The sequence below is a fragment of the Leuresthes tenuis genome, unplaced genomic scaffold, assembly GCF_036924035.1.
Source record: "Leuresthes tenuis unplaced genomic scaffold, fLeuTen1.0.hap1 SCAF_8, whole genome shotgun sequence".
Lineage (NCBI taxonomy): Eukaryota > Metazoa > Chordata > Actinopteri > Atheriniformes > Atherinopsidae > Leuresthes > Leuresthes tenuis.
The window spans coordinates 20,441,399-20,466,755 of record NW_027325362.1 but is presented as its reverse complement, the minus strand read 5'-3'; the positions used below and the strand labels follow the sequence as shown (position 1 = coordinate 20,466,755).

At 42.1% G+C, this 25,357-nt stretch overlaps 1 protein-coding gene across 3 annotated transcripts in view; it reads right to left on the bottom strand.

The window, feature by feature from the left end:
• LOC140313276 (arginyl-tRNA--protein transferase 1) overlaps nt 1-25,357 on the bottom strand; it is a 45,806-nt gene that overhangs the window by 14,845 nt on the left and 5,604 nt on the right. Inside the window, exons 6-10 of one of the 3 annotated variants that reach the window (XM_072391322.1) lie at nt 21,589-21,788; nt 17,585-17,713; nt 11,349-11,381; nt 6,734-6,915; nt 2,993-3,092 (exon numbers count right to left, since the gene is read on the bottom strand). In XM_072391322.1, the coding sequence (XP_072247423.1) occupies nt 2,993-3,092; nt 6,734-6,915; nt 11,349-11,381; nt 17,585-17,713; nt 21,589-21,788 (644 nt within the window). Of the gene's footprint in view, nt 1-2,992; nt 3,093-6,733; nt 6,916-11,348; nt 11,382-16,232; nt 16,362-17,584; nt 17,714-21,588; nt 21,789-25,357 lie in introns of all 3 variants that reach the window. The other 2 variants (XM_072391323.1, XM_072391324.1) reach the window with 2 other exon arrangements.

Sequence of the window (25,357 nt, the reverse complement as noted above, 5' to 3'; positions counted from 1 at the left end):
TGAAGCTGGATGATGCTGTTATTGTTTTATTTTCTTAGGGTAAAAAAAATTATTAAAAACTTAGTGTGCAGGCCATGACACTTTTTAATCATTTTCAATGTATTTCAGAAAGAGATGAACAACTACAGGTAGTTTAAAAAAAAAAAAAAAAAAATCCTCAATAATAGCAACGTCGAGACAAGATAAAAAGTAAAAAGCCAGAATTTACAGTAAGTATTTGTGATGGCCTTTTTGTTGAAATATTGTTGAAATATTCTGTATGAAATGTAGGCCTAATACTGTCAACACAGAGAGTTTAGTACTTGATTCCAAAAAGTCTCCAACTGACTCTCTAATGTCACAAAAGCCTTGCCATCCAGATGAATGTTAGCTTTATCATATGAGAGACATCATGGAAAAGGAGGAGTGGCAGAAGGGACAAGACCTCTGGTCTCATTTAGCCTCCAACAGCTTCACCTTCTGCTCTCCACAGCTCAACATCAGAGGGCCAGGGAGGACCACAGGATCAGGGACAGAAGCCAAGGGCAGGATGTCACGTCAAATCCTGAACCCACCAGCCAAAGCAGCAAGACTCTGTGGGACGTTCAGTCCCAGGTCTGAGAACAAAAGAGTGGGTCTGACACTAGCCAGGCGGGCCCCCTGTTCCTGGCTGGACTTCAAGTCTTCTAAGAACCTTTAAGGCTGTCCTACGACCAAGTCCTGCCTTTGGCAGTGTTAAGGAGTTTTCAGCTCATCTCACATGGAATACTCAGAGATGTGACCCTGCAGAAAGGGTTCCCCTCCCCTCCTACCAAGACCTAAATGGGAAGAAAAAAAACTGAAACACATAAGTTTGCAGCATGCAGGTATGAAGGGAATAAAGAACAAGTTTGATAAAAAGTTTAAGAATGGAATAATTTACCACTAGTTTTCAAACCTGCAATATGTCTATGAACACTGCGCAGAGTCACTGTATAAAGTTTTTTCATATTGAGACAAACATTGCTTTTATCCAAATTTGAAAATATTTCCAAAAAGCTCGGATTCTGATAGTGAAAAGCCCTGCTGCAGCATACGTGGTATAACGGGACAGAAATGGTTTTGGGCACGGTCCCAGAAGATGCTGGAACACAGAGTTCCTGTAGCAAAATATGAAGGGGAAAGGAAAAGGTAAAGTGGGCAAAATGCAGAGAGGGACGGGCATTTGAGTGGCGTCAGCAGGGTTCAAGTGCTGCTGTTTTGGTCCTCAAAGAGGCAAGAAGCAGGTTTGGGACCCAGAAACCAGTAAAACTCCAACACAATAACAGTTCAGTCTTGCCGACTTGAACAATGCCCCAGTATGTCTGTTCATTAATGAATTACTGAGCCTCAAATGCAAATCACACAGAAGAGCGAGACACTGCATGTGCTGAGAGTATGTCTGAGCGTGGGTGCATTTCTGTGGGATTTGGAGAGTCCAAAGGTGGGAACTGAACAACCTTCTCACCCTTGTTCTATGTTCCTCCCCAAGGGTAAAATAGAAAGAAGTGGGGAGGTTGTGAGCAAGACGCTGCAATGACAAAATATGGGGGATGGGGTAGTAAATGCCAGTGCAAGGAGGGGTAAGGTGCTGTGGTAACAGCGCGAGTTCTCAGACAAACATTATGATCAAGATTCGACACACAGACTGATAAAAAGAGCGAACACACTCATGTGCATTCCACGCACAAAGCACTGTGCAAACCCCCAAAACAAGGTGCAAATGGATAAAAAAAAAGTTTGGCACTGTGCCATAATCCTCAACAAGACATCAGTCTCTCATGGACATGAACAAGCTCTGGGAACATCTGAATGAAATGACAGAGAAATAGAGGAATTAGTAGATGAATGAGTGAGAGAAGAATGAATGGCAAATCTTAGCCAAACCGATAGACTTGGAAAGACTGTTTTCTTTCATCGTCCTCCTGAAGCTATAGATCTTCGAGTGGTGTTTGGTCTGAATGTGAGCGTGTTTGTGAGTCGTGGCTGCGGTGTGCAGATGAATTATGCATTCATGAAAACACTCCTACGCTGCAACCTCAGCTGCTTTGCAAAAATGATGTTCATACCATTTGTGGATGTGAAATAAAAAGTTTTTACTGAAGAGTAACATTGGCTGTCGCTAGTGTGACCTCTTGCATGGCACAAAACTACATAAACTTCAGGATAAACTCCAAACTGTGCTAATTACACAAAAGCAGATGTTGGATGAGAACATAAGTGAACCCCATTCCCATGGAAATCATCAAAAATATATATTTTTAAAATCTTGTCATGTGCCGACACATTTCATTAGAAATGTTGAGATGAATATGCTCCCCCCCCCCAGATATCTTACAATAAATCTATGTTCAGTGCATCATTGATGTGCTTTTTATCAAGCTTCAGCTGCATGTCAATGCATTCTTATGCCTAATAAAGGCAATGAAGACGTGAGAAAGAGCAGATGAAGAGGAGAATCTAATGGCATGCCTTTATGTGAATGGTAAAACTACCTTAAGCTACCTTGCTTATGTGGTGCATTCCTAACTCTGTTTTGGGCTTTTAAATCAGGGAAAACTACAACTCTGGCATCATATAAATGCAATTAGGGAGACACTTTCGGGAGCGGGACAAAACCTGCAACTTTGGGAGAATTTAATCAAAGCATGAAAACACATTTCACTGAGCAGGATACTGACAAGTTTGAAAAGTCAGTGGACTTTAAAGTGAGGAAACAGCAACACGTGCTTCACTTTGGTACCATTTGTCACCATTTTTCAGGCCAAAACAGGAGATCTAAGGGCTAGATTACTCATCCAACATTATGCAAAGTGCGTGCATGCAACGTATTTAAGACTTACACTTCAACCATCTCATTTCTAAAATATACTCTTAGTTATTATACATTTAAATGCATGAAATAAAGTTTTATCACCAAGGTCATTTGAGCTAATTGTACAAGGACAAAAGTGTTGAAAATGATGTGTGCGTGGAAGTGCGAGATGACACAAACCTTATACCGCATCTTTGGGCAGGAGTGAATGTAGAAGCCCAGGTAGTAGTATAAAAGCTTGGGGGACTGTTTCTGCAGCTGCCTGGTGAAGGCAATCTCCCTGTGGCAAAAAAAGCACACACAAACATACAGCTTTTCAGAGAAGTACAGTGAGAAAAAGTGAAGGCTTCATTTACAGCAGTTTCTTCCTCCGTAAAAAAAAAACACAATAAATCTAATCTGATGCCACATAGATTGGTTTTGTTTAAAACGCACACACTTGTTACGATGTCGGTGGTACTTTGTAAAATGCCTGAATACAACAAGCAAAGCTATTCATGTTTTCCATATCTTTCTCGCAGGTTAGTTTACCAACAGCATAAATTTGAGGGCTTTAAGAAATTGAATTACAGCTCTGACAAGAGCAGCGCCCAAGCCGAGGAAGAAAACGCGTTCGCTGCTTCTCTCAGTCTCCTGTCATTACACAAAAACAACTCTCTACCGACGTTGACCCCTCAGGCAAAAAAAAGTAGGAGAGAAAGCGTGTAAAATAAAGATTTAGAACTTGGGAGGATTTATGTACCTTCTTCAAATACAGTAAATGTCTTGCCTGCTTTATTTTTCCCTCAATAGTTTCTTCCTTAATTGCATCCTTTAACTGAAAGCCTATTTTCCCCTTTCCTTCTGCCGTTTCCTTTGCTCTTCCATAACTAAATTCCAGCTCCTCTTTTTTTTCCTCCTTTTTGTTTCACTCTTCCTTCCACTGCTCTGTGTTTCACCCGCTTAAAGGAAGGGGGAGAATTCCCTTTCTTACAATACTTGAGAGACAGAGAAAGAGGCCTTAAAATAAAATAGATGCACTGAAAAATAAGACATGGGACAAAGCAAGGCAGGCGAGGGGGGGGGGAGAGACACAGGGAGACAGCGAGCGGGAGGAGAATATAAAAGAGGAGGGTCAAGACGGAGAAAGGGACGGAGAAGAGAGGCTGCTAGAGCGAGGTGCTAGAAGGTCACCCGCTTTCTGCCAGGTTCCTGGGTTCCCATCCCCTCACCACAAAAGGGCCCGGCAGGCTTGAATTGGGGGAGGGGGGGTCAAGAGAGACGAGGGGCCCATTCACAAAAAGCCATGTCCCCCCCTTACTTGAGGCCTTCACACCCCCAACTTCACCCCCATGGCAGCAGCTTGAGTCCGCCATTATCCCCTCTTCAGCCATCTGACACTCCAGCACAAGCCAATTATCAAGCCCTCTGCTCCCGCACAGCTTCCCTCATACTGATGTGCATACACACACACCCAGACACAAAGGGCCCGTAATAGTGCATACCGTGAGTTGCTTACTGAAGCTTTATGGAATCATTACATTAACAAAAACTACAAAAATAGTTTTTTTTTTCATTTGTGTTATGTTCTGACTTACTTATTTCAAAAGCTGATTTTCTTTCTTTCTTTTTTTTCTTCTTTTTAAGCAATTCAGATGTAGAATAGTTTTGATCCAGTGTGGTTTACCCAAGTCTAGAAGCTGTTCTATGGTTTCCAGGAAACTATTAACCAAATCTAAAAAGTATTGGATCAAATTCACAGACAACAAATACTGAATATTTTGGTTCAGAATTGGGATGAAAATAAGAAAGTGATCCAGGTTGGACACCAGCTGTGTTTCCTTCATACAGACCCTCAGACACCTCATTATGCAACCCTTTGCTTCTCCTCCTCTGGTCCTCAAGGCCCTGGCAGAGGCAGCTACACTTCTGCAAGAAAGTTCCCCCAACATCACCCTCTCCTGTTTCACTGCTGAATTACATTTCTGCACATGTACAGATGTTGGTTATATGCACAGCACTACACTGTTTTTTTTTTAGTTTATTTTGTAATAAAATACTAATTTACCTAAAGAGTAACATATGGAATGCTTTATATCTTTAAATCATGACAGGACAACTATCTCCTAAAAGTCATGGCCCCCACTGAGGTATTTCTAAAAATTCCAGAACTTTCCATGATCTTCTCCTACTAAGAAAGAGCAAAATCATCCTAATTCTTTTACACTTAAAGTCTGTGATTTGTATATGCTGGAGTGCACTTGCTGGCTAGCTGTAGATCGGGAACACCACCTAATGTGACGGTAAGATGGTTGGGGAGGGGGTGGCGGAAGCACCTGCATGCTTTACAGTAGGTTTTGGGCCAAGCCAACAAAGCCAAGTAGAGTCCTGAGAGTCCAGACCGGATCAAAGACCTGTGCACTAGTGTCTGTAAACAAATGAGAGGATTTTACTAGTGCTGGCTCCCCTCTCCAAGGCCTCCCTCACACACCCATCACTCTGTGTTACTCTTGGACTCTGACTCTTAACATAAGTGATGGGGGACTGTGTACTTAGGATGACCAGGGAGTTCCCTCTGTGTGAGCAGTGACAAATATTCTGACCTCAGCTGCACTGATTTAGTGCATGATTACATCAACACACATGCCGAAACACTTGAAACCCTCCTCGCAAAACACCTAAGACACTGATCCTGAAGCAGAGATCTCCCTGTCTCCCACATCTGTACTGAAAAACCTTAAAAAAGAAAAACCTTTCTCACAATATTAAATTACATTTTACAGGAAACGGCAGATATGTTTGCCTGCAGAGTACGTGCTCTTATTTCAGTTTGGAAGAGAGAACTGTCGTCAGCTGAAGCACAAACAGAGCCCTGCCGCATCCAATAAAGTGTGAAGAAAGAGGTATTTTTGCTGACCTGAAGACTTATGGTGCTTATGGTATGGTATAGAGTTCTAAAAGAACTTGGGCGGAGGCGAAAAGATCAAGAAGAGCCAGAAAGAGAGCAGGTTGAGGGGAGGGCAAACATAAAAGAACGGGAAGCACGGAACGATCAAAGAACAAAGACATTAGGCAAGACAACAAAAGAACCGAATGCTCCACATTGTAAGGCATGCAAATCCTCCACGTGTTGTATTTCACAAATTAATTTCAAATCACAATACAAGATACAGTATACAACAGACAAAGTGAGTACACATTTTATCAGTGTTATCATGCTAGAATATTCCTCCTTTGCCAAGCTTCGTGAGAGCTGGAGTCATTTTATCAGCCAGTGTTGAAGCGCTCATTTGTTTTTCAGAGCACCGAAGCTCTAAATATTAAATAGCTATTACAGTGCAGCTTGTTCTATACCTTGTAAATACACCTGCAAATTCCACTGATTTTCAGTTGATCAGCACCATCAGACACGCAACGATCTTATCTTTTATTTCCTCGGGCGATTCTTTTCCATGTCCAGCCCTGATAATGACATGCAGATGGACACGGACCTTAAGTCCAAAACTGAGATCGCTGTGGAGCTCACAGGTCACTTCACAGGTTATGTCCATTTAGTAAGGCCAACTGGATATCACAGATGTTCTCAATTGTCTTTTTTGTTACTATAAGTGATCACACATTCTCTAACGTGTCTTTCAGTGATGACAGGTGTATCCACTTTCGTTTCCTAGGGTTTCTATGTGGTCCGTACTTTCAGTTTTTGCTTCTCTAAAGAGTTTGCTTTTGGTGGTGCGTGAAAAAACTTAATGGCAGTTATGAATAATGTGACATTTAAGCAATTTTGCACAAGTAAATTAAGTAAATTATGGTGCCAAGTTGCAGTAAACCAAACATGCGACAGCAATACATCCTCGATCATCTCCACCACAGTTCGACATATTCATGATCAGCAAAAATGTTTGGTTTTCCTTTTTTATGAAACGGAAAGGCTCGGCCATTCACCTGAGAGCGGAGTAGGAGCCCAAAGACAGAGAGGCAAAGTCTGGGTGGTAGTACAGGTAGACAGAGGACACACAGGTAGGCAAGATGTCAATCACTCCCACTGCCACAATGCGCCCGTCCAGCCAGTACTGCTGGTGAAAGGAGCCGTATCCCACCTCAGGACCATCTGGAGAATGTTCTGCCTGGGTAAAGACAAAAGGGGGTAAAAAAAAAAGAAAATCAAGTTACAAGTGATATTCTTGGATGAAAGAACGCTTGCATGTAAAACAAAGAGATCAAAGTGAAATAAAAAATTTGGCATTTAGAAGGACAATGTCGACTCTCTTGTTCTGATTCACACTCACACACACACACCTGTATGATGATGTATTATAGCCCTGGTCTTTTCCTGCCAGGCCTCATGCATTATGGGTGGGGGTGTACAGTAGCCTCACATTCAGCTTGCTAATGGCTCCCAAATGTGGAGTGAAAGCTGGAGCAGTGAGGAGGAGCTGGGGCTGGGCGGTGTGAAGAACTGGCCACAGAAACACTCCAGGAGAGGAGTTTTTATTAAAAGACCCTGCGTGAGCAAAATACATTTCACTGCGCGGTGGTGGAGTGTTGCCAAGCTTAGTCCTAAAAGTCTACGTCTGCTCTCTCCATGTGGCTTAAAAGAATGTGGGTGTAGGTGTGCACCCGTGAGCTTGAGTCAATCCTATTAACAAAACACTGAAGTTTTTGACACACATAGCGTTTCTCATAAGGGTTCACATGCTGGGTTTTGCAATCAATTTACTTTTCTGCTTTTATCACAGAGGCTTAAGACTAGAGGCTTGGGGTTGGGGTTAAAAGTCATATTAAGCTAGGGTATTGGTTTTATGTTTGTGTGTGTGTCTTTCCTCAGTGCACTAGTAACAGGACCCTACTCCTTCACCAACGTTCATCTGGACACAGTTAAGTAGCGCAGACGCTGCTAGTTATCATAACACAGAGAGCTAGCTGAGTAATCCGGTGCACCACTGGGCCCACACTCTGAGGCGCATACACACACAAACACACACACACTCCCTGCAGCTCTGTGATCCCCAAGAGCTGATGGTTTTCTTAAGTAGAATTGGTAAAAAGAAAATATTTTCTGTCGTGCAGACATGACTAGCTGTCTGACACGATGAATACCAAAGTCCTAGTTTTTTTGTGTGTGTGCATGGACCGTTGGGTGGACAGCAAAAAAGACAGAGGGGTGAAGAATAAAAATGAAAATTTGTTTTTGGACAGGAAGCTGGGGAAGTTGAAGGGTGACAGGCACCAAATCTGGATCAGGCGCTGCACTCTACGCGGCAGTGTGTGCCCACAGTGGAGTGAACTGTCCGTCTTTGTAAGCAGCAGCCTGTTATTTCTTGGCACCAATTGCCCCAGAAACACTGGAGTCTTTGTCAGAGGCCCCACTCTCTCATTTAGAAGTTGTAAGTAAAAGGAAAGAGCAAGAGGGGATTTTTCTTACCCCACCTCACGTATACTTACTTGAGCAAAATTACACGAATGTGAATGCTGGGGCAAGACAAGTAATGACTTTCTTGTCTGGGTTCGTACGTTTGTTTATAAGCTCATACTGTGCTCAAGGCTGATCTTGTCTGACTGACCTGTGCACCACCTCAAGCAACAGCTTAATAGTTGTGTCCTTGCCACTGTGACAACAATCTTAACATTCCCTTGAACACTTCAAACCACCCGAGAGCTTCCCCAGCAGCCCCAAATCACTCACATATGGCCTAAACTGAAGACCATGTGAGCAGCATACATAACAAGAGTCAGGGAACGCTGTATAACGCTGTTGGCTTCAACCTGTTCAATGTTATGTTTAAGATTTATTTTTTTTTACTGAATAAAAACAATGAAACAAAGTAAACTAATCAAAAACAAGTTTGTATATAAAGTATATAGTAATGTATTTCAGACACATCCTAGAAGTTTTATGTGTTTGCTGTAACTATACAGTTAATCCCCAATATCTTTAATGACGATCTTTAATGATGATCTTAAAAAGTGTAAAAAAAAAAGGAAGAGATTTGACTTGCAAGATGACACATGTAGTACAAAGCAAAGAAGCTCACCTTTACCCTGATATTCTAAAATATTTGAATGAGATCCCAACTGCAGCTACATCCGATCAGTGCTCCTAGAGAAACTTAACCTGATATTAAAAACAAGTAAGATAAGCGAATCACGAATGTTGCAGCAGAGAAAGCCGAATAAGAGTGGAAATGGTTTGATATGTACCCACATCATATTATTTAGAAGAAATACAGAAACATTGAATCTTGTGACAGAATTGTGTAATGCTCAGATTTGTGTAGGTTTTTACTTGTAAAATGTGTTACATCACACAGTGCATCCATTTAAGGTCCAATGTGTAGAATGTAGTGACCTCTAGAGGTGCAAAGTGCAAATTGCAACCAAGTGATCGTCCCTCCCCACCCATCCTTATAAATGTGAAACGCAAGCTCTGGACTCAGTGTTTGGTTTGCCTGCTTTGGGCTACTATAGTTAGGTTTAGGGTAAAGATAACCTGTAAGGTAATGAAGCACTAACGAAAAAAACATGTATTTCAGTCAAAACATTACCTATATTAACTATACCTTTAATTACTTTTGAGTATAAACAGATTAACAAGCCTTTGACTTGTAAAGATTTACAGTACAAAGTTGTCAGACTTGCCCTACAAAAGATGTGGTTATGATTCTTGCACTGAGCAACAGCAGATGTCTAACTAACACATTTCAAACTCTCCGACTTTCACTCACAGATGTTCCGCTGCATACAAAATATATAAGTCAGTTTCTTCCGACACAAAAAGGACAGTTTCAGGGAGCGGCCAAGAACTCACATTAAAAAAGAAAAATAACATATCATCATGACTAATTGCCCACCAATCCTGTTAATAACCAAAGGGGTGGATGAACTCCAAGCAACCCAAAAAAGCCAGATTACCCCCAACATGTGCTTCTTTGACCTCAGCAAAGTCAAGGCATGTACATGACTGCTGCTCATCATGTCTGTATGTAACCGTCATGCCACTGCTGCTCTGATAGCACAAATGTGTTCTCCTTTCCGTTTCTGTGTGTAAATGTACTGGAAAAGAACAGAGCAATCAGAGCCAGGTGATGCTAATTACCCAAGTTTCAGCATGAATCCTCTGCAATTTTGGTGAAATGGAACAGAGCAACAAACAAACAAGTCAAACACCTGCAGCTGGATTTGGAAGCTTGCAGTTTGCATACATTTATAGAAATGCAGGCTTACATGTGAGCTGAACCACACAGTTTGCAGGTCCATGTGGAGAGTGAGTGTGTGTGTGTGTGTGTGTGTGTGTGTGTGTGTGTGTGTGTGTGTGTGTGTGTGTGTGTGCGCTTTAATAGCGCTCTGATTGGAGACAGATGGAGAAAAACACGCAGAGTAGTGCAGATTTTCATGCATAATAATTCAGAGACAGGAGATCGCTGAGAGAAATAAAAAAAAATTAAAAAAAGGTTGTGCAAGAGGAAGCGAAATGAAAGGCGATGGCGCCCGAAACCAATGTGAGAGGAAGAAACAGAAGGCAGGAAAATATGCGAGGCAGCGCGCCACAGTGTGAACACGTATGTGTATGTGAGCTGAACTGTGTAATTCAGTGTGCCTGGTCGCCAGCCTTGACGAGGTGATAAAAGCTTGTTTCCTATAAACACTAATGATGTTCATTAGTGAAGACCTGAGGGGGCCCGTAGGGCAAAGCAGAGAGGCTGTGTATGTGTCCGACAGTTCGTGTGTGCGCCTGGACCTCAATCCTATTAAAGTGGATGTAATAAGTACCCATCTTGGGTCTAATTGCTGGTGTAATAGTCCTGACCCAACAGGTCCACTGGTGTTTCTGAAGGATGCAGCTAAGCAGGCCTGCAGAGTGCTCAGCGATGCCTGGCTTCATCTCATTCAGTGATCACAAAGACAACCGTGTATTAGCCATGAATCCTTTTCAGTTAATATCTTTCACATTTAATCATGTGCAAATGCATAAATCATTGCACCAGAGGCTGACATCGCGTTTCTCTATGTGTAATATGTCAGTAGTCTGTAAAACCGACTCATCAGCCTGTAATTTGTAACACACCACACAAAGAGAGAAGTGCTGGTATGTCCTATGCAGTCAAAGCCAGGCGAAAGACTGCTCTGAAGACCTTATGTTCAACACAGCCGCAATGCAATCTGGACACCACATTTCACTGTTTTCTTCCCTAACACCCTCTTTCACTTAGACAGGGCTAAATTAAAACCCCTCCAATATGAAACAAAGCATCCTTCTGCAATCCCTTAAGCCCTCTCAATCCAGCTGGAGGGCTCTTCAGGAGACAGAACAAAGTGAGCATGTGCTGGACCAGGAGAAGAGGTGTATATTTATTCCCTATTCAGTGTGCCCGATGAAGAATGAGACACTGCAACCCTGGACATCCCTGGAAATCATTTTTATCATCTTAATGACAGTAATCTAATCAGGAAGATCTCCTGGTTGGAGCAAATAATTCCAGGTAAAATGTATTGTATGGATGAACAGAGATATTGAAAAGAGGTTTTATCTTACTGACAACAGGCCAAAGGAAATACATACCTCCAGTGGTGAATCACAGAGAAATCTCCGGAACTGTGGAGGGAAGCAGAGAGAGGGGGGGGGGGGGGAGAAAGGAGTCACTAACTCTTTTTAAAAGGCATAAATGAAAAACATGCACATCTCTTTTGCTGTCCTATAGAGCCCTCCCCATTTTCCTCTGGCTCAGGTGTCACATAGCCCTCCATTCAGTCGGGGCATAAAAAGGAAGACTTTATTTACACAAATGAAAACATTTACCCAATCAACTGCGGTTCACAGTTCGAGGAGAACACAGTGACAGCTAAAATAAGCAGTGCAGCCTATGCCAAGAGTCTATCTCTCAGCACACTATAAAATACACACCACATATCAATTACTTGGGGGACTCTATGCGCGTGGAAAAATAAATCATTCTCCCATTATCTATACCATTTCCTGTGTTCATTTTTAGCAGCAGAGTTGAGAGCGGTGTGTTTACAGGTGCGCCGGCCTGAATCCTATGGAGGGATGACAAACACTGCGTGCTGCCATGTTTAAGCCCAAACCGAACAAGAATAAACGCCACTTTATAAGTTCATACTGTATTTCACAAACCAGCTTGTGCCCTTCATTTGCAGATATGCTCAACCTTCAGTCTGATACCTGGTGAGCAGATCACAGAGATCCAGTACAGTCACAAGGTTTTTGTCTTTATACCTTGTCACCTCATAGCTTGTCACCAGTTAGGCTTTGGCATGCATGGTCATACTAATGAGAACACTATTTAAAAGTCGATATTGATATGTGTTGAAAGATCACAATGTATTAGTCCACTGGCAAACTATCATCTCAGTTAACATCTCATAGTGCCTTGACTGATTGATACCTGGATTGTAGCTGTTGTCAACAGCCTGTACTGAGAGTTATCCATCTTTCCATCTTTATATTAAAGCCTAGATCCTAGAGAAGTTGCTGGAAAATCCCACAAGCACATAATCTTCTGTTTGTATATCTGTGCACAGCAGTTCAGATTCTAATAGTGACTGCTGAAGCCACGGTTCGGTAGGTGGGGCAGTCCTGGCTTGGGTACAACAGAAAATTCTGCCAATGGCCACAGCCTACTCCAAAAAGAGAGCATGTTTCTCCATCTGTCTGCCACAGCCTATGTGTGTGTTGATGTCACTAATGGAGTTTCCTTTAACATGGGGTCACTCTCTGGCAGAAAAGAGCTCAAAATGATGCTGTCATCTGCCTCTTCTACTTTGGCATTCTCTTTGTGTTGCTTTTCCCTGAGGTAAACAAAAGTTTTACGAAATGTCAAACACACCCATTTGAGCTGGAATCTCATCAAAAAAATGACTTAATTCTGAAGGTATTTCTAAGTCCAGCAACTAGGATGTCATCAAGCAGCATAAACAGCAAACTGCAACCAAGTGAATTCCCCCTTCACCTACTGCCAAACAATACTAAACAATCTGAGAGGCTCGTACTACAACCAGCATTTGGTTTGTCCTTTCTGGGCTACGGTAGTAACACGGAGAAGCAAGATGGCAGATGAGCTCAAAATGCCTTTTAACGTAAATATTATTGCAACTAAACATGAAAACACAGTTATGAACATCGCAATTCTGTCAAATAGATCGCTCCTAAATCTTTAAGTTTACTTTAACCACCACGACACGACAGTTCTAACTTTATACGTTTCTAAACTCAAATTCAATTCATTGCTAATATTTCTAACAAAGTCTATTCTTTTTATACACAGACAAGTTATTTTGTACAATTTCTACCAATGCGGGAAGATAGTGACTAATTCTGTTCAGTCAGCATTAATTTATGCTTGTGTGCAAAAAAATGCTTGTCAACTTCCCCACCTGTGTAACTCTGCCAGTAAAGAGTAATTTTCCACTCCTGACTGTGCAATGACTACTGCCTGTGAAATCACCAACAGCAAAGCCTCCCAAAGTGCAGCATAGCCGAAGGTCATAAATGAAACTTTTGTTTAAAACTCACAAAATAACATTTTATGGTTTACCAACAGAACAACAGCTGTGGTTATTAGATGACAGCATTTATTGAGGTCTTTGCAACAGCACTGGCTGCTGTATGAGTGGAACTGAGCGAGCCAAAATGGCCTTCTGGTAAAAATGCTGCACTCTTTGAAAAGCCAAAAGGTAAGTGTTAACTTGCATGTATTCAAGCTGTTTAATGCATGCAAATACACAAAGTGGAAAGTGTGCGTCAGCTCTGAGCACCTCCTCTTCACAGTCCCTTCTCCTCCTCTTTTAGCACACAGCGCAGCAGCAAGGCCTGCGCAAACTCACTCACAGCCGCAGCAAGAGATACGGTCTAATGTAAGGGCAAAGTCAACCGTCATGAAGGCATCAGAGGGGATCTGAGCAGAACTTCAATTCCGGCTACCTTTTTCCCTTCCATCTCTGATTAAATTAAAAAAAAATAACAAAATGTAAACAGAAATGGATCCATTGCAGTTTCTAGAACATCCTCTGCTTCAACACATGGAGTCCATCTCTCTCTCTCTCTCCAACTCTCCCTTTCTTACGGTAAACACCCATCTGTGAATCATTAGTCTTCTCTCTCACACACACAGTCAATTCGAAGACACAGCTTAAGCCTAATTGCTACTTAGACCTCTTGTCACTGTGCTTTTACTTCACTAAGAATGCTGTATTTATCTGAGTAACAAGGTGCCAAAACTTACTCTTTTACAATTTTACAACCCGTAGACTCAACTTCTTGTAACTACATCATTGTTTTATTAAGGCAAAGATAATAGGGCAGTAGGCACCTGGCTGCAATGCACTGGTAAAGCTGGTAAAAAGAATACCAATAAAAAAAAAAAGACCCTTTAAGACTCTGAGCTATCAATGCTATTGCTGCTCAGACAGCTTCACTGAATGTCTTTGGTGTGCACAAACATGTTGCTAATGGTTACTTTCTCTCATTCATTTCTTATTCTCGAGTGATAGGCATTTCTCAGATCTTGCCATAAATATTAATTGAAGACTTTTGGCTTATCACATGGTTTGCCGTCCTGAGAATCATTGCCACGTGTGCAGGTGCTGAATAACGGCTCAGCACAACAGTCAAGACCACTGAGTAGCAGGGAGTGTGTACGTGGACATGTGTGCATCTGAAAGATTGCTTGTATGTGCTTCAACTTTGTCAGGACACCAATATTAGATGGGAAAATAAATATTTCTGGCTTCCTTCCAGTCATGGTATGACAGGAAATGCACACATCCTTAGATAAACAAAGTCATTTCCCTCTAGAACATTATTCTGTCTAATGATTGTACAATCTTGGCAGAGTAATTCGAGTTGCACGCACACAGTTTCTCCTCTTGCCTGGCTCGGGGCCAGGTTGACGTTAATCCAGATTCTGTCCCTAGGTAATACTTTAATGGATTAATAAATACCTCCACAAATGCTAAATGACCCAACTTCCTAGGTAGCAGCAGCAGGCACCAAATGGCAAGGTATCAAATTGTGCCGTAACCGCTAAATGTGCCTTCTTTATTTTTTTGGATGCCACAAAATAATGAGGGCGCTCTAAGAGTCGTGGTATGGAACAAGCGAGTTAACTACAAGTTGGAGCGTCGAGAAAATAAAATCAGGAGAGTTTAGTGGGGTGGGTTCAGACATGTGTGTCATCAGATTTGTTTGAGTAGAAACAATTAGTGTTTAGTCTGGAATAAATTAAATGCAGTGGGATGAATCCAGGAGAAACAGAGAGAAGCCTCATTCTCGGCAGTTCTGCCTCCTGACCGGACTCCTTTTCCTCAGGGCGGATCACAAAGAGATGAAGGAGAAAAAGGTGCTTTGCGTGTCAGTTGCTTCCATCTTTACATTTCCGTAACGCACCAAAGTCTGCATGTGTGAGCCGAACAGGCAAAATAGAGCATGTTCTGTTGTTACACTCTCTGTCATTTCTTAATACTACGCCTGAGGTAGTTTACCCAGTGAATTACTATGAATGAGTTTGCCTGTTAGAGTAATTAACCCGACCTTAATTCATCCAGTGCTTTCACGCGACATTCGATAGGTATCCAACACGGAAAATTTTCTGGAAACTCAACAGACAGCTGAATTGTTAGTGAAGCGCCACACCTTTCATTTTATATATTTTTTAAGATGTTATTCCTAAACTAACCAATCCCTGTAGTTTCCTTGAGCTGAAGCTATTCACACAAACACACACTACTTTTAATAGAGCTAGTGTTATGGCACCAGGAAAGAATCTGCTACAGTCTGCCCAATCTGACAGCTTTCATTATTTATTAATTACCGTACTTTTACAAGCTGGAGAATTTAGTAAATTTACTGCAGCCTGCTGGCAGATGGGTGGAGGAGGAGGCTGTTTTTCCAGCCCAGAGGGACAAAAGGCCCTCTCAGGTTGTCCAGGATTTCTGCATCCTGCCTAGACTTTCGTTTCTCCTTTTTCAGTTATATATTAAGCGGAGAAACAAAGGTGTGCACACATACAATTAGGAATATAGTTTACGGTGAGTTTTAAATCCATTTTTAACTTTATGGATCGTTTGGCCCATTTATTACTGAAGAGTGCTTCTCATTCACTGCACAGAAAGTTCTCCAAACAGATTGCACAATGTTCCTTTAATTCATTCATTCATTCATTCATTCATTCACTACAAAATTACCATTCTTCAAATTTGACCAGTTTGGATTAAATTTTTAACAATTCAAATTCATTTCAGTTGGCTTATTATTCGCAAAATAAACTTTCCTAAAGTTTAAGACGACATCATCTTTAAACTTTTAGTTTGCGCCAAAAGGCCAAAAGCAGAAAGAAGTGTCATCAAAAACAAAATACAGAGAACATGAAGCTGGAAGAAGCATTCACAGTAGCTCCCTGGCAGGTGTTGAAATAGAATCATGCAGTACCTCACTCTCATTACATTCGCTGGGGTCATCACCATGAATGGTCATCTGGTAGCGGGCGTACAGTGCCACCGACTGCTGATAGGACTCTGCGAATTGAGGGTCCTCAAAGTTGACGGGCACTAGCCTCACCTTCAAGCACAAGATGTGGAGGAGAGGAGGCGGAGGGGGGAGGGGGGGTTATAAAGACTGACAGTGGATACGAGGACAGTGAGTAGTTAGAAAATAAATTCAAGAATGGGAATACGAAGAATGGAGGGAAGGACAGCACAGGAACCAATAGTTATGCAAGTGCTTTAATATCTTAGGGTGAATATCAGTCTCCTAGGCCTTGAGACAAGCTGACTACAAAGCAAGTCTGTTTTGCATTTCAAACTTCATTTAATCACACTGTTGTACACAAAGGAAAAATCAGTGCAGGCAAACCATCAGATTCTAGGAGACTGATGAGAATCTTGAGGATGAGGCTAGTGCACCGCCCAACTTAAACCACAGATCACTCAGAGAGGATTGGCAATTCATGACTCAACATAGCGTCAGGAACAGCAGGAACAGACAAAAAGAGGCTCTTGCAACTCAGACTTTCCTTGAAAAAAAAAAAAGAAGTAAACAACGTCAAGCAGACAGCTCGCACAAAGAAAATTAAAAGCTCATTACCTCACTATTTATCCGTAAAATGAGATTCCACTGCAGACTATGGGGAGGGTGGGGGTGAGGTTGGACGCAACACGAGGTAAGTGTGCGAAGGTCGGGAGGGTTCAGCTGACAACATGCCGCCTCAAACGGCTCAAGACTAGAGACCCGACTGACAGAACAAGGGCCAGCGCAGACACCTGGAGAAACACCGCTCTCAACCGTGGCGTATGGAAACATTTTCCCCTCAATTTCCTCTCCCTTTGACTCTAGCATTTATAAACACACTCTCACTTAAATAGTAACTTGTTACTCGATTTCTTTCCCTTCAAAAGGAGAGATTTTGGCTTTTCACCACGACTCTTACATCAAAATCAAAGCAAAAACGATTAAGTCCGATATCATTCAAATATTTTGATATTTATGTACAGTCCTGCATTTTCATTCATTATTCAAACATTATTGAGATATCACATGAATAAAAATAAAACGATAATAATGGCCATTACATGCTTAAAACACTATTTCAATAATGATCGCCTTTTATGCTGTAATCAGATTATAAAATAAAGCCAACATTAAGCATTAATTCCCAAAAGATCAGCCTAAGATGAAACACTTTTGATGTGACTGAAAGTACCCAGAATTGTGGACCCTCTCTTTCCCTCCCTCCCTCCCTGAGTACCCCAGAGAGTGTTGACCTATGCCTACCACCCTCTGACCTGGCTCTCGGAGGGTTTGTCAGGAGGATCCTTGTGAATGGCCATCTGGTAGAGTTTGTACACCTGGTAAGAGGCGTCGAAAGAGGCTTTGAACTGCGGGCAAGGGGGACTGGAGCGCACTAGCCTCACCTTCAAAAAGAATACGGGCAAACAAGGGTTAATATCAAAATGCACTGAGAACAACAGAAGTGGTGATTAGAAAGTTACAAGAGAAAAATCAAAGGGAGGGAGAGTGTGAAAGACCAGTGAAACAAGAGAAACTGACATAACAACAATTGTTGTAGCCAAGAGGAATTTAAAGGATTTCACAAAACACAATGCAGCACTCGATTGGAGGGTTTGCTCTGTAGATTTTACTCATATTATTCTATAACAGCGCAATGTCAAATAAAAGGAGTAAAAAGGAGTGTTTTAAGCTGCTGATCACCTCAGGCCAAGTACACACGAACACAATATTTTAAATGACAAAGCTTTTCCCATCTGTTTGTGAAAGGAATAGAAATCCTTTCAAAATGACGTCCACAACAGCACAATTTGCCAAAACCTTTCCATCCATACCGAGAAGCAAAACACACCGGGAATACCACAATTTCCACAGTGACAGCTAACTTTATCAAGGTTTGAGTGGTTATAATTGTCATATTGTTCAAAGCGCCTTTATTAATGATTAAAAAAAAATCACTTTTCTGAAAGAACAGAACTCATCACAGCCATCCAGGCACAGCAGCTCACTACAACCACTTTATTCTCAAAGCTGCAACTAGAGGTCTGTCCGATTGAGTCTGGTCAAGAATCGGGAATGTTGACGACTGACACTGGGTTTTTTCTGTCTGAGAAGAATTGTATATTTATGTGCAAACATGCAAAAGAGCTCTCAACACACTTATCACCGTTGCCATGTCAACGACTGGGAATTCGGCACATATTCTGACGTCAGATTTCGGAGTAACGGCACACAATCTGCGTTTGCATGTGGACGACGGGAGCAAACGGAGAGAAAAACCTGGGTTCGTGTGTACAGGGCCTGAGACTGATGAAAGAACAAGAGCAACAGAATGTGGGCCATGCCATGTCATATTCCCTTTTGATGCAGAAACATGAGTAAAAACATTTGTTATCATGCAAGGCTTGCAGTTACTTGCAGTTAAAGTGATGAATAAAACCAACATATTTGTTAAAGTACATGAGAACATTTCAGTGACTTCACCATGTCGCTCGACAGAAAGCTACTTTTTTTATGTACAAACATTTTAGACAAATGTTTAATTGAAAAGATCCAATTCATTTCTTTCTTTGTTCCCAACTCCTCGTGTTTCTCTTCAATATTCGCATTATCTCGCGTTCACCTTTCTGACGACCCGCCATTTATATCTATGCATGAATGAGATGATGAAACAGGTGAAAATCATGTAATTCAGGGGTCCCCAATCACTGGCCCATGGACTACAACTAGGCCAGGAAGCATTTGTTACAGGGCCATAAGTGGTCCAACAAAAAGAATGATTCCATAATGGCATCGAACACAGCATAATCTGTGCAGCAGCGCCTTTCCTCACAGGTACTGACTGAAATCTGATATTAACTGAGGTTTGGAAGAGACTGGACTGCCCTTCAGCAGGCTAGTATCACCTGCTTCACTTGAACATATTACAGGTGAATGACAGGACAATATGTGCTGTGTGTATATCATTAAGCACAACCACAGTGTTGTGGTGGTTAGCGCCATCGCCACAGCACAATGGTTCCTGGTTTGAATCCCGGCTGGGGCCTTTTCTGTTTGCACGTTCTCCCCGTGTGTGTGTGGAGGTTCTCTCCGGCTTCCTCCCACCATCCAAAAACTTTCAGCTTAATTAGTGACTCCAACATCCTCCCTAAAAGTAACTGAGCATGGTTGTTTGACTCTGTGTGGTCCTGTGATGGATTGGAGCCTGTCCAGGGTGTACCCCGCCTCTCACCCAATGGCAGCTGGGATAGGCTCCAACAACCCCCCCCCAACCCCGAATTTGATTGAGCAGGCATAGAAAATGGATGGATAACTAAAGCAACAGCATGTAACTTTTACTTCTCATCTCAACTGCTGTCCAACCATTATCATGCAACCAAATGCAAAATCCGTCCGATGCCCTGCTCACTGATTCCGCTCGGTTACGACTGTCCATCACAGTACCACACAGAGACGAACGAGACAAACAACCATACACACAGTCACACTCACTCCTAAGGAGACACGGGGAGACTCCAATAAACTCCCCACAGAAAGACCCCAACCGGGAGTTGAACCTGGAACCCTCTCGCTGTGAGGCGACGGTGCTATACATCTTTTTTTTATGTCCCATCTACAACCTTACATACTCAGTTTCTTAATACGTTTTCAGATCTAAAAATTTTTAAAAAAAGACTTTAACAGAAAGATGTGTGGAAAGAAAAACTGGCTGGATGTTGTTAATGTCACACAAACTAAAGAATTTAACTTTCTCATCCTGAAGTCTCGCTTTAATTAAGCTCCTCTTCGTTTGGAAGCTTTTGTTGGCCACAGAGGCCATGCCATATGAATCCCCTGAAAGAACAGGAAAAAGAACTGAACTTGAGGTTTATTTGACTTGGACCTCAGTTGGTCCTGCTCATATGAACACTTGGCATCTATATCCTTTAGTCAAACAGAGACTTTGGGCCTTTTTATTAAAAAGTTGATGCTCAAGTTCAGTCTTTTTTCTTAGTTTGATATTATCTGAGATGCGTTTTTTGATATGCTAAAATAGTTTCTAGTGAATCTACATTGCAATAGACAGAGAACACAAACATGGAAATATAAACTCCAATTCCCTTAAAATAAATAAATGAATAAAGAAATAACAGCTTCCAGTGTGGTACATATTCAACTGACATATATGTTCCCTTAAATGTTAAATCTTAACGACGTTGCTGTCCACAATCATGGAATAAATTTGTAAAGGACACAATTAATTACCAAACGATGGCAAAATATCATGAAGATACCATTAGGATATCATTGGAGTGTCATCAGTGAATTATCATGAGAGCAAAATGCAATAAAAGTATCAGGAAGGTGAACTAACAACAAGCCGCGGACAGTTCCACACATCCCTGAGGTGCCTGAGGGATCTGTGTCATGTTGTCATACTGACCCCTGGTGGTGGAAAATGGAACCCCAGCTGAATCTGGACCGAGCAACTAAACATGCATGTAAACTTGTAATCCCTGTCACTGCATAATTTAAAAATGAGGTCACATTTTTTCACAGATTGTATAGTAATTGTGACAAAGGGGAAATGAAAATGGTAAAAGAAAAACACTGAAAGCCAGAAATTTGATATATTCTCACTGCGTGACATTTAGTAAACAGCTAAAGGGGTCATCTCCAGGCCCATCTCAATTATTGGACTTTTATAAAAATATAGGAAATCTTCATTTGTAAAGGATAACCTTGCATGCCCACTAAAAGAGGTGGTCTTGCCCGGTATGTCTCAGGGGGCACAGAGACAAGAACCAGACACTGCCTGTTTCAGCTCTGCATCCGACCGAAAGTCTGCTCAAGACCAAGAATGACGTTACTCTACCAACCTCAGCTCAGGGCCTTTTCCAGGGATCTATCGACGACATTCTACTCCCTGCCAAAATTTCATTTCCATGTCCTCTTATGGAGGCTGAGCTGGGTGCTGTGGTTTTAGTGTCATCAGAAGGGTAATGCGACCCAGTTTGTGTGGTGTGCCTGTCATTCGGTTGAATTTGAACTCGGAGGAGGTGGTTTTTCCACTCTGTTTTGGCCAGCTATCCCCTCTGCACACATAAACACATGGTGAAGTCACTGGGGCTGAGAAAGAGAGCTCTCAGCTAACTCAGTCCAAACATTAAGCTGCCTAAAAGCCCAAGAAAGATTTTATTTTATTTTTTTTAAAAAAGGTAGAAATCTTACAATAAGTAACTGTCTATTCCAACTCATAGAAAAAAGGAAAAGAAAAAACCTACTTAGAATTTCTGCTCACCTCAAGGCAATGAGAAGAATTATCTGGCAATGACTCGCTGATGAACTCCTCAAGGGTTTTGGATTGGTTGTTCGGGGTGGGAGTGGGATTTGTAGGAGGGACTCCATCAACTTGTCTGATCTGCTCTTTCTGAAGACGCCGCTCCTTCCTCACGTCTTTGGCCTTCCTGCACGGCGGCCGCTTCGGATCGGCTCCCATCCCTTCGCGTGAGGGGAAGCAGAACTGTCAAAAAACCTCCCAAAAGGTGCTGGATAACAAAAAAACTCAAACTCATTCTTATGCTGCCTTCGTGTGCAAGTCCTGACTTAGCTTTCTTCTAAACATTTTAACATGATAAATATTGAAGGAACTCAATGACGGTAATCAATTTCACTTTTATTTCTGCCTTCCGACCAAGATTTAAAACCAAATTGGAAAGATGGTGACTTTAAGATCTTTTCGCAAGCACTGAACCATTCACATTAGAGGTTAGAGGAGGTGCCGCTTTGAAAAGATGACGTGCAACACTCAGAGAAAATGCAAAAAAAAATTAGAAAAGGATCATTCATTTGATGATTTGAGTTTGTTCTGCAATCACAGGAAACTGGACACCTTGCAGTCAGAGTCCACCACGAAGACCAAAGTATGCAAGAGTCAAATGTGAGGTCATTTGTTAGCCGACTAAAGCTGGGATGAAATTGGGTCCAGCAAGCAGGACATCAACTAAAAAAAAGGACAGCAAATGCGCTGAAAAAGAAAGGAATCGGGGTGTTGCAATGGTCCAATCAAAGCCCAGATTTTCACTTTTTTGAAGTGCCTTCAGATGACATTTGTTGGGATTTGGTGCTATATCAATCAACTGAATTGAATTGAATTACCTGAATCAACTGCTTAGGTGGGACCTCAACCCATTCTGATCTAAGGCATCATTTAAAACAGCCTTCTAAATCCTGGGGGTTTCCTGGGAAACTGTCCTGAAAATGTCGACATTTTGCCAGACTTCAAAGGTAAAATCAGGCACATTCCAGGTCACACTGGCTCAAGAAAGCTGTGCATATATGAATGTCCATAACCTAAATTCACTGAAGCAACACTGTAAAAGAAGAGTGGGCTAAAATTCCTCCACAACGATGTAAGAGACCGACAACGTCATGCAGGGACTGATTACAAGTTATCGCTGCTAAAGATGGTTCGATGTGCAACTGAATCATGACGGTTTTCACACAGTGTTTCTGCATTCTGGCTTGACTTGGGTTAAATAAACGTGACACTGTGTCACAAATCTTGTCCTGTTCTTCTGAAGTTGTATCCAACTTGTTTTAAGAGCTGGTAAGAACCATTGTTATCATGTCCTGATGTGTAAACCCTTTTCAAAGTTTTCAATAAAGAAATGATGATAAAGCTTTGTGTGTCCCATCAAACCCGAGGCTCTTACAAACAGAACACACTTTTACCCTTTATAGTTCCTCTCAAAAAACAAAGAATAATACAAGCTCTCTTCAAAGTTACTAAATCGTTCTCCGTTTTCTGTCCCCCTCCTCGCTTTTTTGCAGCTCCTTCTCCTCCTCCCCCTCTGCCACAACCACCTGGGCCCATGCCAGGCCCTCTGGCTCTCCGGGCACGCCATGTCAACAGTTTACACGCCCACATCCTGTTTGGAGCAATAAGGAAACGAGAGCAGTTTCCTGCTTGCACTACTGCCAGCTGCCACCATTAGCTTACTTAGTAACTTTCCCTTCTGATGCGTCACAAGAAGGAGGAGGATGCCGCCTCCTGATATGGACAGAGGGAAACTGTGATTCTGGCCCAGGATCACTGGCAATCTATAGCTTGAACGTTTTTTTCATTTCCTGCTGTAAGGCTGACTGTAACCTGGAAAAAGTAAATATAGACCTCAGGTGTACAAATGCTCCCATTTTTTAATTGATACTTCATCTTAAAATCAATAATTGCCATTTTCAATTCAGAATAAACACTCTCACGACCACACAGACAGGTACTCCGGAGGACAGCGCAGGTGTGGTGTGGCGCAGATAAAGTCTGACAGATCAGTTCCTGTGGGAGATAGGAGCTCACGCTCCTGCAGTTAGCACTTCATAAACTCCGTGACACTCGCCCTCCCTTTTTTTCCAAGGGCTTTCACAAGATACACTCAGTGTTTAGTGTCGAGAAATGTGACAAACTGCTGGGTTACATGTAAATATGTACAAGTCAGTTTATGTACTGCGGAAAGGGATGCAGTGAGCCATCGCTAAACACTGACACTGGTATGTAATACCATTTAATATGTGACAAAAAACTGCCTATTAAAGACACTACACCGTATTTACAACAGCTTCGACCTTCACGTTAGTGTTAACTTGCTCCTTGGAGACTATTGTCTGTATCAAACGGATAGGGAGTCTTGTTTTTTCAAGCTAGAACTGGAACGTCGCCAAAGTTATAAAACCTACAGTCATAAAAGTAGAGGAAGTACTGTGTATGTCCAGGTGTTTTCTGTTGGAGGTGGAGGTGAATTTAGGGGAGGGGGGGGTGCTTTCACTCTGCCGAAAAGGCTTGTTATTTTTTTTCCCTGTAACTGAGAGGAGTGTGTTGCTTACACAGGCGTAAGAACAGAGGGACGCTGCTGGTACTGCTGTAATCTTTGAATGCGTGTTTGCGTTCGCGTCTGGATCAATCCGTGCCCCTGAAGAATTCACGCTCCAATGTACGCCATTGCCCTTTCATTAATAGGAATGGGTGCTGACCTCATTAGTCGTTTGGAAGGAAAGAAGCAGCCGAGCCATGTGTGAGAAGTGCTTCTTCCTGTGTCTAATGGGAGTTTATTATCTCTTCACTGGGAGTGTTATTAATTCATTACAGCGAATTAGCGGCGAGGATATCCTGTGCTGGATAGTAAGGAGGAGAGCATGAGAGATAAGTCCAAACCAGACACACTCCTGAAAACACTAATGAAGCAGAGCCCTCTTTCACCAAGTCGTTGGGAAAGTGGCGCATATAGCAAGGTGAACAGTGACACCCTCTGGCAAGAAGTGCTGCTTTAGTTACTGCAGAGCTGCTACACACCGGAAAAACAGCAGAAGTAAAAGAAGCCATTAGGTTCAGAAAGCTGAACCTAATCAGGACGGGAAAGTACCACAAGTCCAAGGTAAATTATTCATTGTGGTTATAAATACCAGTCACAACTGAAGGGTTCCGCATACATCTTGGGACTTGTGGAGTCATGGATTGGCTGTTGAGTTCTCAACTGTTCAACAAGGTGTTGTGCTCTTGCTCTATTGCACAACACGCCACCAAGTCATCAGTAACTTCCAAAATTATTACGAATTGCCATTCTGTCAACACTCCATCACTCAGTCAGACATAATGCTTTTGTGGTCCTTTTCCCTTCGTTAACCACACTTTGCTGAGGGGTGTACACAGCAGCTTTAACGCACGTTCACATTGAAGATCGACAATCCAACGATCCAAAGGGCGCAGAAATTAACTGAGAAATTCATACTTCTTTTGGTTGGGAATGAATAGATCAGTTTTCCCACCATGTCTGGAGCTGTAAGGTTTAAGCTACGTGCCAATTGGTCGAATGCATTCCTCACAAAAAAAAGTATAAAAAAAAAAGGAAATGTGTGTGAAAAATGCTCCTGGAAACTCTTTTAACCCCACTGAAAGGGATTTGCCAAATCTGGTCATCTCATCTCAAGCATGAGCATGACAATATCCCGCCGCTCGCATGCAAGAGGCTGAAGGCAGGCCAAATATTTGGCATTTATGCAAAGTAAGAATCAAAATA